Source organism: Dermochelys coriacea, chromosome 1 (genome assembly GCF_009764565.3).
Source record: "Dermochelys coriacea isolate rDerCor1 chromosome 1, rDerCor1.pri.v4, whole genome shotgun sequence".
NCBI lineage: Eukaryota > Metazoa > Chordata > Testudines > Dermochelyidae > Dermochelys > Dermochelys coriacea.
Genome location: NC_050068.2, coordinates 110,502,735 through 110,519,314, shown reverse-complemented (window position 1 = coordinate 110,519,314; position 16,580 = coordinate 110,502,735). Strand labels below are relative to the sequence as shown.

Genomic DNA, 16,580 nt, shown 5'->3' with positions numbered 1-16,580 from the left:
TCAAAATTTGACCTGACAATAGTAAGTGGCTGCCTCACAATGTTTCAGCTGTGCAAAGGAGCCGTAAAGCCGCCCTAGCTGGGCAACTGATTCCTCTGGTGGAGGAAATCTCTGTCAGGCATAGCCAGCTCCACTCCACCCCCTTTTCACCCACCCAATGTAGGGTAGAGTTCAGGTGTAATGGCTGGAGTGTTGCTACAATCCTCAGATCATAGAATATGAATCATAGAATCATAGAATATCAGGGTTGGAAGGGACCTCAGGAGATCATCTAGTCCAACCCCCTGCTCAAAGCAGGACCAAGCCCCAATTTTTGCCCCAAATCCCTAAATGGCCCCCTCAAGGATTGAACTCACAACCCTGGGTTTAGCAAGCCAATGCTCAAACCACTGAGCTATCCCTCCCCCAACTGAGCTATCCCTCCCCCGACATAATGGTCACTTGTGGGGCTGTAACTAGCAAGTTTAAGCTAAAGCGGCTCTAGAGAACAGCTTGGGGGATCAAATCAGCTCCTTGACAGCATAAGGGAATGAGTATGAACCAAACTTTTTCTCCCCTTCTCCCTGTTCTGGGTCTTATTCTAGGTACATAATGTTTATCATCAACAACAAACCTATTCCTTACCCCTATAAAGTAGGGGTTTTTTTCAGACCCTGCCTCATGATCAGCCTATGCCCTGAAACATGTGCACTGAAAATCCTTACTACAAAGGCTTCTCTTAAAAAAAAGTAGTGTTATTTTTCATGAAAAAGAATGGCAAATTTTGCAGTCGAAGTTCATGAACACATGCTTTAACATCTAGTATTAGCCAGAGAGTGCTTTGCAAAATGCTAGATAGGTTTCAGCGCATCCTTAAAATTAACTCAAACTCCATTTTGTTAAGCTCCTTAGAGCTTTACTGGGAAAATCTTTGACAAAGGTCTGGTCTCCTTTTCTTCCAAGTTCCTGAATTTGTTTTCATCTCCCTTACTTCATGGGAGGAGTGACAAGGAGCCTTCCATACAACTTAGATAGCTGAGAACAGCCGAGGAGGAGCAAAGAAACAAGAATTTAGAAGAAAGAGGACCTTGCCATCCCCCAAGAATGCCTTATTTTTTTTTCTTTTGGAGAATTAGGTCCCTTTTCCCTAAACTGGTGTGTTTATTTTCCCTTCTCCCACCAGGGATTTCCACGGTATGGGCATCTGCATGCGCAGCCTGAGAGCCCCCCCCCGATCAGGCCAGCAGCCTTCTGAACTTTCACCCCTGCCTCAAAAGACAAACTGCTTGTTCACACCCACACCTTTTAGATTTTCCTCTATCCATCTCTGTGAGCAAAAAAAAAAAAATCGATGGAAAGATTGAACTGCACGTTTTCCATGGAGATTTTGCTTTCCACAGCTAACTCTCAGTTTTGCTTTTTCCATTAAGTCTTTGACTCAGAAAATAATGTGGGTTTTCTGATAATTCATCAAATTCATTTCAGTAGCAGTCAGGAGAGCTCTTGAAAGCCACACTAAACAAAGGTAATAGCCTTCTTTAGTGACAGCTGTAAGCTAAACTAACAGCTTTTCCAGCCTACTTGGTCCAGTAAGAATATACAACAGCCCCACGCTTTTAGTTAAAAAAGGCCAAAGAGAAGGTTTTACACAAAGCAGAAAAATTAAAATGCCTGACTAACCTGTTGTGAAAACCCACAGAAGAACTGGTATAAAAACTGAGGAAAAATGAAGCAGACATTCTGGAAAACAAAGTGAGAGTTATCAAGTGATGCACCATCAACAACATATATCATGCATTATTACAACCATGTATATTATAATATTGTATAATACTAATTGTACTGCACACAGAATACAGAAAATACTGTGACAGATTTATAGAAATATGGCATTCACATTCTCCTTTTACATTAGCACAGGCAAACACAGTTTTGAAAGAAAAATTATAACTACTCTATCAAGTTGGAGGGAAATGAGATGCTACCCGGGGGTGGGTGGGCACAGAAGACAGAAAGAGGAAATTAAGGTCATATCAACAATGGGATTCAGGTAAACTAGTTTGATATATGATGGCCAATCAGTGTGGACATAAACAGTAAAATGGGTTTCTACATCCACACTGGTCAACTGAAGTTAGAAACTGATTTAAGTTAGAATTATGTTAACTTTTAAAACACTGTTCCTCAGACTTGATTTAAAAGGCCACTGTATATGGAGCCTAGAAGATGGATGGGCGGGAGGGTAGGGGAGGAGGGAGTTGCTGGAATACATAAGGGATTAAAGAAAAAATGAAAATTTTATTTGCAACCGTATTAAAGATCACACAGTACATATAAATAAAAGCTGTTCTGCCTCAGAGTTTGGTGACAATGATACTCCTGAGATCATTCTGCACCAAAAAAATTAGAGTTCTATACATAATATTTTAAAATTCTGCAAAATTTTGCAAATTTTATTTGACAATGAAGGGTTAAAATCCATTGCCAATGTAATAACCTGGTATATGGATTTGTGTACAGGCCCAAAGTCCAGAGTTTGGTCAAGAGATCAGAGCCTAGCAATAGCTAAGAGAAAGCAGAATAACCAAAAGATAACTTTGCTTTTGCTAAGATATGCCTGGGTCTGCAAAACGCCAGATGTTGGGGGCAATAATTGTGTCTTATTCAAAGTTACAAATAAAACAAAGCAGCCCTGTTTCTGATGTGTTAGTTTCTTCTGTAGGAAGATGTTCTTCCCACACATCCAACCCTGAGTTTATAAAAGGTTCAAGCATGTCAGTATAAGATATGGCCTCCTCCCACCTCCCTTTCCCAGGGACCAATGCCTGCCTTAAAACACAAAAGAACAACTTGAAAGACAATCTTTATTGCCATATACTTTCACTGTTTCTTTGCTTTTACCCCTAGATATGTATCTGTTGGACAATCAAAGGAGCTACTTCATTCCTATAAACCCCAAATAAAAATTCAACATATATATTTTATACAAATACATTTATTAAAGTACTAATTAAAGGTTAAATGTTAGTTTGTTAACTTGAGACCATGGGCAGAGACATTATGTAACCTTTGACCACTGGATACTGTGCTATCATGTCTTGCTGCTAAACCTATCTGGGGAAGTGGGACAGCCTACCCCGTCACTTTCCCCACCCATGGAAAATCCATATATTCCATTGTAATCAATTGATTGACAGTGTCTCTAAGCCTAATAAGTGAGGTGACACTCTGTCAGCATTGTATGTAATAAACTCCTGTGCTTGACCTCTACACGGTGTGAATTTATGTCTTTCCATTTGGGGGATCGTCCGGGATTCAGGCTTGTGAGCTAATTGAGGATCTGAGACTGAAATTCAAAGAGGCGAGTTTACCACCTCATTAGGCCAGGGATAGAAGTCTCTCATCCCCTTTGAAACGCATCTTGTTTCCACTTTTTAAATTTAAGTGTGAAGGAACCTAGGCACGTGTAGCAGAGAGGTTAAATATGGGTATCAAATGGGAGGGAAGACAAGTGCAAAAGGGTCATGTACTGTTTAAACTACGGGGTATGTTACAGGGAACTTGAATAAACCACCAGCAAGCGATTGGCCGTGAGTTAAGCCCAGGACTGGCTGGGTACGCAAGCGGTAGGCAGTGCAAACTGGTGGTCCCATTTCCTCATTGCACATAACATTGCAAGTCCTAGGGGAGTGCCCCCCCGCAGGCATGTAACGTACATGCTTTCGAATAGCACAAAGTCTCCAACCAATAAGGCCTGCAGCTGTGTATAACTTAAAACCACACAGTATTTAAAAAAGGGGGGGAGACATCCTCATAAAAGGCTGTGGAGATTGAGACCATAGCATAAAAAGGGGAAAAGGTAAATCCCCATCAAGGCTGACAGGCTGTAAAGATTGAAACTACAGCATTTAGAGGGGAAAATGTAAGGTCAGCAGCCAGGGTGAGTAAAAGCCCATGGCATCAAAGGGAGAGGCGATAATCAGCCCTCGAGAGTATTTGAAATATAAACATGTCAAAACTCAGCAAACAGCAGCTAAAAAAAACAAACTACTCTGCAGTCGGATCAGAGGCTGATCTGGTTACTTGGTGGAATAATCAGAAAAGTGACAAAACAGACAAGGCAGTAATAGTGTTATTGAATATACTCAACATAAAAGAAAAAAAATGCAATTTTTAAATCTAAAAACCAAGCTCTAAAAAATAAAAGTTTGTGCTTTAAAATGTGTAATTGTCCGGAGATTGGAAAAGATCCCAGAGCAAACTAATTACATTTACCATGCCTAAAACACGCCTCCAGATTGGGACGGGGGAGAGCCCACTCCCAGCATTTGTCAGCCAACTGCACCACCAATTAACTATCTGTGAAAAAACTCAGCAGCACAAAGCAAAGGGGAGGAATCCAACCCCCCTCCATGCGTTTCTTCGTGTGAAAGGCCAAATTTAAGCACCCACAAAGATAATAAAAGGAGCGTCACAAGGATTAAATGCCCCAGGGGAGCAAGTACAGCATATGGCTCCAATCAAAACGCAGTTAAGGAGATTCAGAAATGTTAATGCAGAGGGTGAACCAGTAAGGGGACTCAGAACAGAAACAACTAAAATCTACCATCCCTTCACCCTCCAGGAAAAACAGGCGTTACTGTCTGATTTACCCAAACTCAAACGTGATAACAAAAATACTGAGTTTTGGGACAAGCTAAATGGCATGGCTAAAATACACAGCCTCCACAGGAAGGATGTTCACATCCTGGTCAAGTGTAAATGCCCCAGGAATGTGTGGGACAACTTAAAAGATAAATGGAAGATGGGGCACTGGGCTAAAAATCATAACCCCAACCCTGCGGGAGGGGATCAGGCTGGAGAATCAGCAGGAATTCCAAACCCTGATGCAGGCAGTGTAACAGAATTCAGAAATGCACTATCTGCTGTTCTAGGAGCCCAGACCACGAACTGGGGGGCTCTGCAATCGTTGGTTCAGCAGAAGGGGGAATCTGCCATGTCTTATACTGAAAAGAAATGGAATGCATTTCGAGCTTATTCGGGTCTGGAGACTATAACATCCCAAAACCATGATGGATTCCTCCAAATCCTAAAGGCAGTGTCAGTCTGCAAACCAACAAGCGGTCCTGGCATTAGGCACCTCAGTGGGAGAAACACACTCAGCAGTAATGAAATGGGACACAGAAGTAGAAAACAGAAAAAAGAGGAAGGTAGCAGCAACCACCCCCTCTGAGGAAATTATAGCAGTTCATGCAATCAGAACCACTACCTGCTTCACGTGCAATAAGCCTGGACATCTGGCACGTAACTGTAAAAATAAAATCAAAACATGCAGCAATTGTAAAAGAAGCGGCCACATAAAGGAAGACTGCTTCCGCCTCGGTGTGGGAGGAGAGTAAGGAGGGCCAGTGGCCTAACAAGCAAAATAAAACTGATATAACTAGTACCCAAAAACAAAAAAACAAATCCAGGAGTTGCTCAAACTACTGGCTAGCTAATAGGTATCTGCGGCCTCTGTGGCTTGAACTGAAAGTGACCCCAGGATGTTTCTTAACGCACGAGTGGGGGGGCCAACCGTGCAACATGTTAATAAACACAGGAGCCTTGATATCGATAACCAGCCAAAATCTCTCCCTCACCCGTCGAACCATACAAATTAAAGGAGTGGGAGAGAGAAGTTTAAAAGCAATCATAAGCCAGCCAGTAGAAATAAAATTTAAAATATGGTCACAGTCAAATCTGAGTTTGCCCCAAGCAGGAAGACACAATTTGCAGCACTGATCTCCTTAAGGATCTTGGGGGAGTAATCAACCCCAGAGCCAGCTGCATTGAATGGGCCAGAGAGATTATCTCAAAATATAGCCATAATTGCCAGTAGTAAGGCAATAATACATGGGGGGGTGGGGGCGAAGTCCAGTAAAAACCACTGTGTTCCCTTCACCCTGAAGTGGGGACAACAGATACACAAGATTGTGGGCTAGTAAACATGAAGCCTATATCTGTAGAAAGACCAACGCATAAAGCCCACAGGCAGTACCTAATGACACCAAAAGCCTTAAAGGCAGTTAAAATTATAGTCACTAATTTAAAAGCTAAAGGGGTGATTAAAAAACCCACCTCCACAACTAACTCCCCAATTTGGCCTGTCCGAAAGCCGGATGGGACCTGGCGGTTAACTATAGACTAACCCCACCTTAACCGGGTGAATCCAAAGGCACATCCTACTATGGCAAGCCCTGCCACTATTCTTAATTTGCTAAAACCAGAACACTCAGTATTCTCAGTCCTGAATATAGCTATTGAATTTTGGAGTATTCCCCTTACAAAGGAGAGTCAGGAAAAATTTGCATTTACAGTGGAAGACCAGCAGTATACTTGAACCCGAGTACCCCAGGGGTTCCATAATTCTCCTTCTATCTTCCACAGGGCGATGGCAAAAGTAATAACACAAGTGCCTTTGGAAGGGGATACTGTAATATTGCAGTATGTAAATAACTTGCTAATTGCCAGTTCAAATAAAAAGGACCATTTAAAAACTGTTTATATATCTTCGTGAGGCATAATTTAAATTAAGCGCAAAAAAAGCTCAATTGCAACAGCATATCACAGGGAGAAAAAGCACTCACGGTAGACAAAAAGCAGGCAATTCGAGAGTTAAAAAACCACAGACAGCTAAGGAAGTCCGAACGGTGCTGGGACTCCTCAATTTCTGTAAAACATATATTTCGGAGTACTCAGAGATGGCAGAACCAATTCAAAGCCTCACTAGAGGAGGAAAGTCTGCAAATGAGTTAGTAATATAGGGCACAGAAAAAGAGAAGGCATTTTAAAAAATAAAACAGGCTTTAGCCTCTACCGCCAGCCTGGGCTTACCCAATATGAAAAAGCCATTCCACCTTTACTAAAGCCATAGTGAAACTCAATACTCAGCTGTATTAAGACAACTTCAAGAAGATAAACAGGGTCTGTAGCATACCGATCTACCTTAAGACCCCCTGTATCCCAGGAACTACCTGAGTGAGTTGCAGCTCTAGATTACGCTACATGGGCGGTAAAAGCTTGTAAATCATACACTCTCATGGAAAAATTAATGCTACATACACCCCATACACTTATTAATCTCCTTAATACCAGGCAGCTAAGATCTGTAACAGATGCCCGCAGGAGTCAGTGGGAATCAACATTGTGCTTGCAAAACCCCAACTTCTCTATAGTAAGAAACAAAAAAATAAATGTAGCAGAATGTCTAAACAGAGAGAGAGAGATACACAAATGTCTTATAGATAGGAAAGAGGAAGTGTTGGGGAGAGTTAAAAAAGAGCCATTAGAGAATTCAAATATAATTCTGAATGTAAATAAATCAAGAAAGTATAAAAATGGAGTGCCATACATCGGATGGGCAGTGGTACTCAGTAATAGGACAGTAATAGCATCAGGTCAGATGGAAGGATCAAAGTCAGCACAAGAAGCGGAGCTAACAGCCCTCACTAAAGCTTTGAGAGTGGGGGAAGGCAAGAAGCTCACTGTATACACAGACAGCAGATATGCATTCGGAGTAGTGCATAACTACATGAATGTGTGGTCATGCAGAGGGTTTATAACAACAACTGGCAAGCCAATTCATAATATGGAGGCAGTTCAAAAACTAACAAAAGCTGCCAAACTACCATCAGAACTGGCAGTAGTAAAGATAAAAGTACATAATAAAATCTCAAGCAAGGAAAAAAAGGAAAATTACTGGGCAGATAAACAGGCCAAAAAAATTGCACAAGCAAGTCCTATTAAGGTTTCTGCAGCTGTAGTGTCAAAAAAGAAAGTGAATTTAAAAAAGCTATATGCAACCATAAGCCCAGAAAAAAAAATTGAAAGAGCAAAGCTGTGTATAATAATCACCTCTGGTATGGGCTGGGGGGTGAGGGGGGGAGGAAGGAGCTGGTAGCCCGGGAATGCATACGGGCTCTGCTGCTCCATGCCATCTCTCCAGCTCATTTGGGGTGGAGACAAATGAGAACTGCCCCAAAACACTGGTGGTTGCACTCTATGCAAAAAAGTGCTTTATTATTTCTCAAACAACATGTAACGTGTGCACAAGTGAATGTGGGTAGAAGAAAAAAGGTGCCTCTAAACCACCAACCACAGCCAAAGGGACAGTGGTAAAATCTGCAAATTATTTTTACTAAACCCTTGCCACAAAGCAGGGAATACACTTGCATTTTGGTAATTAACAACACTTTTACCCGATGGATAGAGGCATTCCCAACCAAGAACTGCACTGTCACAACAGTAGCTCGAATCCTAGCAAAAAAAAAATAATACCCAGATGGGGTCTGCCCCTGTCAATAAACTCTGACCAAAAAACTCACTTTACAGGGTGAGTGATGAAAAAGGCATGTAAGGCACTAGAAATAAAGCAAAGATTCCATATACCATACCACCCTGAAAGTTCAGAAATGGTGAAAAAAATAAACAAAACAATAAAAGCAGCCTTAACAAAAGCAGTACTGAATACAGGAGAAGGATGGGATCATATGCTCCCTGATGTATTGTATCGAATCAGAGGCAGCCCAAACAGGCTGACCCAGCTAACGACCTTTGAGCTAATAACAGAAAGAGCAATAAGAATGCCTAGCACTGTAATCCTCCCCGTGGGTGGGGTGGGGTCTGGGCTTTTTGCAGACAGGCTGCAAAACTACATCAAGGCATTGGACAGAGAGTTAAAGGATTTGTACAATCAAGTTAAAAAAAAATCAAACCCAACTGAATAATAACAGCACTTTAAGGAAACCGGCATTTAAAGTTGGAAATTTGGTAATGTGTCACATTTACCAAGAGGTTAAAAAATGTTTCAAGCCAAAATGTCAAGGCCCTATAAGGGTCCTTCTAACTACTAATACATGTGCAAAGATTGGGGGAAAATTGGGAACATTTTGAAGGCACCAAAATCAGTTTAAATTGTTTAAATCAGCATCTGTCAATACTAACAATGTTTCCACAAGTGTCTCGACAGGTAAACAAAAGGAAGTAAAGGAGAAAAAACTAAAGGGTAATTAAACAACTGGAGTAACCATGGGAAGGCTCCTGCTGTGGCTCCTGCTGTTCCTGCGGTGCATAAAAAAAAATGCAAGTAGTGTGCCATGTGAAAAGAAGGACTGAAAATGGGTCACTAACCTCCCTCCTCCAGGTTTGCTTCGCTTTAATTGCCACACTAAAAAAACACTTAGCTTTTGCAAAACACGTGCGGTGGCCAACAAACAAGATTGGCCAGACGTAAAGGTGGCACTACGGTTAGGACATGAGCACACAATAAAATGTAAAAAGGTCCAAATAAAATCATATACTGATGATCATAACAGGGAGACTAGTAACATCACAATTTTAACAACAGCTCACTGCCCTGTTATTCGCTGATGTCAGGTGCCAGAGATTATGGAGTTTAATGAAGGCATTTGAAAAAAATCATGACAGTGCATAAGCTACCCCTTCAAGCAGGATAACACCCTTAAACAATGCTGTTTACTTAATTACTCTATACTTAATGCAACTAGTGTCCGAATTACCTTAAAAGGGGGCCAACTGCATACCACTAGTGAAGGGGACGGACAAGGATCTGGGTTATCCTTCATTTAAACACAATTACATGGCATATTGCCACAATGGCTTGGAAGAAAACACACAAACCTCAATACTGGAATTTGTGTGGAATTTTGGGAAAAAAACCCAAACACTTGTAAAAAATCACGTGCCAATTATACTAACACAGTACCAAAATAAAGGCACTGGAGGAGAGAGTTGTTGAAGAACAAAACAAACTTTGGCCATCACCACACAGGGAATTGTAACCAATCTCCTTAATGGCCGGGTCCACCCAGCCCTTATAAAAGTGGTGGAACCCTATCTCCCTAGTACCCCTCCGTGGGCATGAGGAAACAAAAAAACATCAATCGAAGTCCAAAAACCAGTTTGAACAGGTCACAGTATACTTTTCAACCTTTTGGTACCTCTGGTCATCCCTCATTTACAGCAAGCCAGGATGTTGACCTCCCTGCCAGTATGGAGGAGGGGTCATCTTATTAAAATAGAAGGCGTTGCATACTCCGAGGTCGCTGGAAAAGCATTCTATCCTAGTGAATGTTGCACCCACTCTAATAAGAAAATTCTGTGTACATGCCCATATAATATTCTAACGAATCTGTCTAGGTTCAAAGTGGTCATTACAAAAAAACTGGCGCACATGGAGCTGGTCCAAATAAACGGTACCTACTGGTGTGTAACTGTCCCAAACCACTCCATCAAGTTAAATAAAAAGCCCTGCCCCTCAAGGCACCCATCCGTGTGCATGACAGTTTCTCAAAAGGCAACCCTGACTGTTAACGGGGTGCAGCTCCACCATACTCCGCCAATAATGGGTAACCTAACATAAAATCCGGAATGGCACTACGACAGTAATTATCTAAAGGAGGGTCTACAGGCCCTGCAGGCAAAAATCGAGGAGATGGTGGCCAAGGCCCAGAGGGTCTAAGGTACACCCTAATAGGAAAAATCATGGACCAGGCCAATGTAAAGTACTCGAAGGAGCGGAACCAGGCAGTGGAGGTTAAAGCGATAATCATGGGCAATGCCATCTCAGGTAATAAGGTCCCCTGAGGACAAATCTGGGTGCTATCTTGTCAAGCTATCCTGACATTCCTGATGGTATTGGTGCTTTATCCGCAACTCCAAAATAAACTGGGTACATTAAATTTGGTATGTTTAACTTGGTGGGTTAGGGAACCCTAGGGTCAAGAGAAGGGACTAAAGGGTTAAATCCATTGCTTATGTAATAACCTGGTATATGAATCTGTGTACAGGCCCAAAGTCCTGAGTTTGGTCAAAAGGTCAAAGGTTTAGCAATAGCTAAGAGAAAGCAGAATAATCAAAAGATAACTTTGCTTTTGCTAAGATATGCCTGGGTCAGCAAAACGCCAAATGTTGGGGGCAATAATTGTGTCTTATTCAAAGTTGCAAATAAAACAAAGAAGCCCTGTTTCTGTTGTGTTAGTTTCTTCTGTAGGAAGATGTTCTTCCCACACATCCAACCTTGAGTTTATAAAAGATTCAAGCATGTCAGTATAAGATATGGCCTCCTCCCACCTCCCTTTCCCAGGGACCAATGCCTGCCTTAAAACACAAAAGAACAACTTGAAAGACAATCTTTATTGCCATATACTTTCACTGTTTCTTTGCTTTTACCCCTAGATATGTATCTGTTGGACAATCAAAGGAGCTACTTCATTCCTATAAACCCCAAATAAAAATTCAACATATATATTTTATGCTAATACATTTATTAAAGTACTACTTAAACGTTAAATGTTAATTTGTTAACTTGAGACCATGGGCGAAGACATTACGTAACCTTTAACCATTGGCTACTGTGCTATCATGTCTTCCTGCTAAACCTATCCGGGAAAGTGGGACTGCCTACGCCGTCACTTTCCCCACCCATGGAAAATCCATATATTCCATTGTCTTCAATTGATTGACAGTGTCTCTAAGCCTAATAAGCGAAGTGACACTCCGTCAGCACTGTATGTAATAAACTCCTGTGCTTGACCTCTACACGGTGTGAATTTATGTCCTTCAGAGAAATAAATGTAGAGGCTCCAGCATGGCACTGGGGACACAGACCACTGGCTGCATAGAGATGGGAGATCCCATCTGGAGCCTCCCGTGCCTGGGACACAGACTCAACTGGTTGGGGTTCGGTGTGGTGAGGATCCAGGTGGCTCGTTGGGGTGGTCCAGATGTAGGGGAAGTGGGGCTCATTGGGGGCTTCTGAGTGTGGGGGTGTGAGGCTCAGTGGGAGGGTCTGGGTACGAGGGGATCTGGATGCATGGGGTTTGGGTGGACGGGGAAGCAGCTCCCTGTACAGAGATCCCTCCCCTTGTGCCTGAGGAGCGATGGGTGCAAGAAGCAAGGGAAAGGGAGAAGTTTGCAATGCTTCCTGCAGCCAGGGGAGAAACCTGGAAATAGGTCTGACCCGGCCGCAGATGCTGTACAGGGGAAGAGGAAATCCTGTTCTCCCCAGCCCAGATGGGACTAGCACCTGAGTCCGGTGCAGGGTAGGAGCCACCCGTTGGGTCTTCCCCAGTCCCGCTTCCTGTCCCACAGTGATTTATTTCTCTGCTAGCTGCCCTGGGCATCCAAAACACACTGCTGGGGAGGGTTGCATGACTGCTCTTGTGGCTTCCCTTTGCTTCCCCATCAGAAAGTCATTTTTCTGCGGGGAAACAAAGAAGTATGTCGGGGGGGCATAAATTCTGTGCATGCACAGTGGCACAGAATTCCCCTAGGAGTACAATGAGCAAACCACCTGGGGATTTGTATCTAGGAATCAACAGACTTTCTGTAGAATTACAGCATTTTCTACGGTTGAGGGTACCTATTACATATAGTTAGTTAATACCACATGCATATTCGTGGATTACATGATGTCATCCTACCTTATAAAAGAAGTATTGCACAAGCTCGGATATCCTAACATAATAAAAATGTCCATGAACAAGCAACATTTTTTTCAAATGTTTAAATTTAGGTATTGCATAGTCACTATTTCTTGCAGCTTGACGGCCTTCTTTTCCAGTGATTCCTAGAAGAAAGAGGTATTAGAAGCTGTTCAAAAAGGTAACAAATTATTTAAAGCATACAAACAAATACTGGCAAAGTTGCAGGGCATGCGGTGATGTTAATTTAATATTATTAGATTTCACTATGCCTTATAATTAGCTGGAATTATAAATGCCTTTATAATTATATATAAAATATAAAAGTTACCTAAGAAAATGGTTAATTCTTTGAAACAACATCTTATTCTTTTTTAAATTATATTTATTTCCTTGTAAATTAAAATCTAGACTGCACACTTACCTATACCAACATGTGCTTCTAGAATCATACTGACATCATTTGCTCCATCACCAATTGCTAATGTGATAGGGTGTTCCTTTGATAATTTAATCAATTTTACCATCTGAAAAAGAACTAGCATTAAAAATCTCTTTCCTGACATGTTTACAGTTTGGTTACTGTGCTGTGAGATGGCATGTGGTGTACAGTTAATTAAATGTAAGCAACATGCTTACAAAGGAAATTCTGTGAAAGTGAAGAAAAACACTTTTGTCCAATTCAATCATTATACATTAAACCCAACAGATTTTCTTTGGGTAGAAAAAACCTTGGGTATGAATAGTCCTTTGGCTTTATAAGTATTATTAGTGCATTTTAAAAGGGGTAGGGGAGAGAGACTGTTGAGGAGACTAATGTAGAAATTATTCAGAAGTTTTGCTTATGCACAGTCATCATCTACAGGCTGTGAAAACTTTAATTAAAATAATTCCCAAGGTATGGACTGTACATTTTCAGTAAAATCCTTTTAAAAAAAAGTTTTTACTTTCTCAAATGCTTCCTAAGCCAGTAAAATTGCTTTTCTTTTCTTATTGAATAGTTTTCTTGAATATTAATCTCATGATCATTCCATGACTGGCAAAAAAAAAAAAAGTTGGGGACGCATCAATTAGAAGTAACGGAAGAGGAGAAGGACCTTGGAGTATTGGTTGATCATAGGATGACTATGAGCTGCCAATGTGATATGGCTGTGAAAAAAGCTAATGCGGTTTTGGGATGCATCAGGAGAGGCATTTCCAGTAGGGATAAGGAGGGTTTTAGTACCGTTATACAAGGCACTGGTGAGACCTCACCTGGAATACTGTGTGCAGTTCTGGTCTCCCATGTTTAAAAAGGATGAATTCAAACTGGAGCAGGTACAGAGAAGGGCTACTAGGATGATCCGAGGAATGGAAAACTTGTCTTATGAAAGGAGACTCAAGGAGCTTGGCTTGTTTAGCCTAACTAAAAGAAGGTTGAGGGGAGATATGATTGCTCTCTATAAATATATCAGAGAGATAAATACAGGAGAGGGAGAGGAATTATTTCAGCTCAGCACCAATGTGGACACAAGAACAAATGGGTATAAACTGGCCACCAGGAAGTTTAGACTTGAAATCAGACGAAGGTTTTTAACCATCAGAGGAGTGAAGTTTTGGAATAGCCTTCCAAGGGAAGCAGTGGGGGCAAAAGATCTATCTGGTTTTAAGATTCTACTCGATAAGTTTATGGAGGAGATGGTATGATGGGATAATGGGATTTTGGTAAGTAATTGATCTTTAAATATTCAGGGTAAATAGGCCAAATCCCCTGAGATGGGATATTAGATGGATGGGATCTGAGTTACCTAGTTAAGAATTTTCTGTAGTATCTGGCTGGTGAATCTTGCCCATATGCTCAGGGTTTAGCTGATCGCCATATTTGGCGTCGGGAAGGAATTTTCCTCCAGGGCAGATTGGAGAGGCCCTGGAGGTTTTTCGCCTTCCTCTGTAGCATGGGGCATGGTTGACTTGAGGGAGGCTTCTCTGCTCCTTGAAGTCTTTAAACCATGATTTAAGGACTTCAATAGCTCAGACATAGGTGAGGTTTTTCATAGGAGTGGGTGGGTGAGATTCTGTGGCCTGCGCTGTGCAGGAGGTCGGACTAGATGATCAGAATGGTCCCTTCTGACCTTAGTATCTATGAATCTATGAATCTAAAACGAATATCAAGCTCACAATGAACAAAGATAATAGGGTCCTGTATGTCTTTCTGGATATAGAAGACCAAATATGGGAGCACAGATCTATCCATTTTAACTTGCAAGCATTATAATTTTAATAAACTGGTCTATTCAAACTAAATACTTATACAGACTTCCCCAGGATGAAAAGAAGAGTGACTAAATACATTCATTAGACTAAAATAATGTGCATGTGTACTGTATATGAGCACTAAAACAAAGATATGGGGATTCAAGATATTTATGTTCCCATGTTTTGTGTCTTAAATATCAACATGCTTTAACGTTTTCTCCCCTGGAGTTATTAATATTGTTTACAAATTGAACTCCAGGTAAAACGGAGTTATTAATATTGTTTACAAATTGAACTCCAGGTAAAACAGAGTTTTTAATCTGGGAATATCTACAAAAATGTATATGTTTATGTTAACATCAATGAGTGAACAGGAGTCAGACAGTATTTCAAATAGTTTACACCATCTACCTATTCCATCTGGATGTTATTTGTATTTGTGTTTAAAAAACAAGAACTAACACTCTACAATAATAGGTAACTCATTCTTCCCAATAGCATCATGTAGTATGAATGAAGATGAAGCAATTAGTTCATTAAATATGTTTCATTTACGAGAATGTATCAACCACAAAAGTTGATCATAATACATAAATCAAAATCAGGGGAATAGCGAGGTTCTCTCTTAATGTGCCATTACCTAATTGCTTTCTAGCAAAAATTCTCCTCTCATTCTTTTTCTAAAATTTTGCTTCCATTTTATAGGATAGAAAAGTGAAAGATAACATTTTAAATTACCATAATATGTCACAAACAGTAATGACTTTCAATATTTACATAGATGCATAGTTAACAAGTAATTGATCATGCAACACAAACCTGTGCTTTCTGCAAAGGTGCCATTCGACAGCATAACACTGCACTGCAGTTCCTGCAAATTTCAAGAAAGAGCTCTCTATAGTTACCAGAGCTCCCATCTTCTCTAGGTTTCATTATTAATGATAATGCTGCTCCATCAATAATTAAACCATAATCTTGCATATCAGTTGAAAGTCTGTTGAGGAAGAAAATGCAAGTGAAGAACTACTGTACAAATATACATATTTTGAGTTTTGATTTGGAAAGAGAAGGTGACAAATTTATTTACCAAAAAGCAACATTAAAAGGGACACTACCAAGGTAAATATACTTATACCTACATTTGTGCAGCGCTCTGCCAAAACATAACAATGCTTGCTAATTGATGCTATCCCTTTATTACAAACTTATCACTAGGGTGAAATTGTTATTTGTTTTCATATTAACAAAGAGAACAAAGCAAACATACATACTGTATTACTAGGTCCAGAAAACCCAGAAATTGATTTCCCCCCAAATTTTCAGACAAAAAAAACACTTTTAGAGTTTTAACCTTTTGAAGTTTTATTCAGACATTTACACCCATTTTCTGATTCCAAATCCCATTTTTCTGACTTTCTAACCATCCTCTCCCTTCATGCCACATTCTAAACTGATGAAATCAACCACTCTTCCCCAGATCATGGGCAGCTGCCACTTAGCCACTCAACAAATATAATTCAATATTCTCTGGTTCCTCTACCTTCATATTTAAGTCACTGAGGTTTCAAGGTTCACATGTGGTCCAAGAGATCCTGCAGTGTGCTTGCTGTGTCCCAGATGCACATAGGTGTACTCTAAGGCTTCCTTAAATATAGTACACAAAACCTCCTGGCAAATGGGCTTATCAGGGAAGCCTCAGAGCACACAAAATATGAATTCAGGAACATACTGTTCATAGTATCTTTTAAAAATAAAAATAATATATTTTTCATAACCATGATTTTTGTCCATGATCTATTTTTAGCAGTGGAATGGTTAAAATAATGCAAGTCACATAACAAGCCCGAGGATGAAGAGTGTAAAGATTTTTGGCATGTAACAAGC

General features: G+C 40.7%; 1 protein-coding gene across 1 annotated transcript in view; it reads right to left on the bottom strand.

Moving 5' to 3' along the window:
• ATP11A (ATPase phospholipid transporting 11A) overlaps positions 1-16,580 on the bottom strand; it is a 232,275-nt gene that overhangs the window by 23,219 nt on the left and 192,476 nt on the right. The window contains 4 exon segments of the mRNA XM_043504486.1: positions 1,660-1,719; positions 12,462-12,607; positions 12,886-12,988; positions 15,516-15,690. Coding sequence (XP_043360421.1) covers positions 1,660-1,719; positions 12,462-12,607; positions 12,886-12,988; positions 15,516-15,690 — 484 coding nt within the window.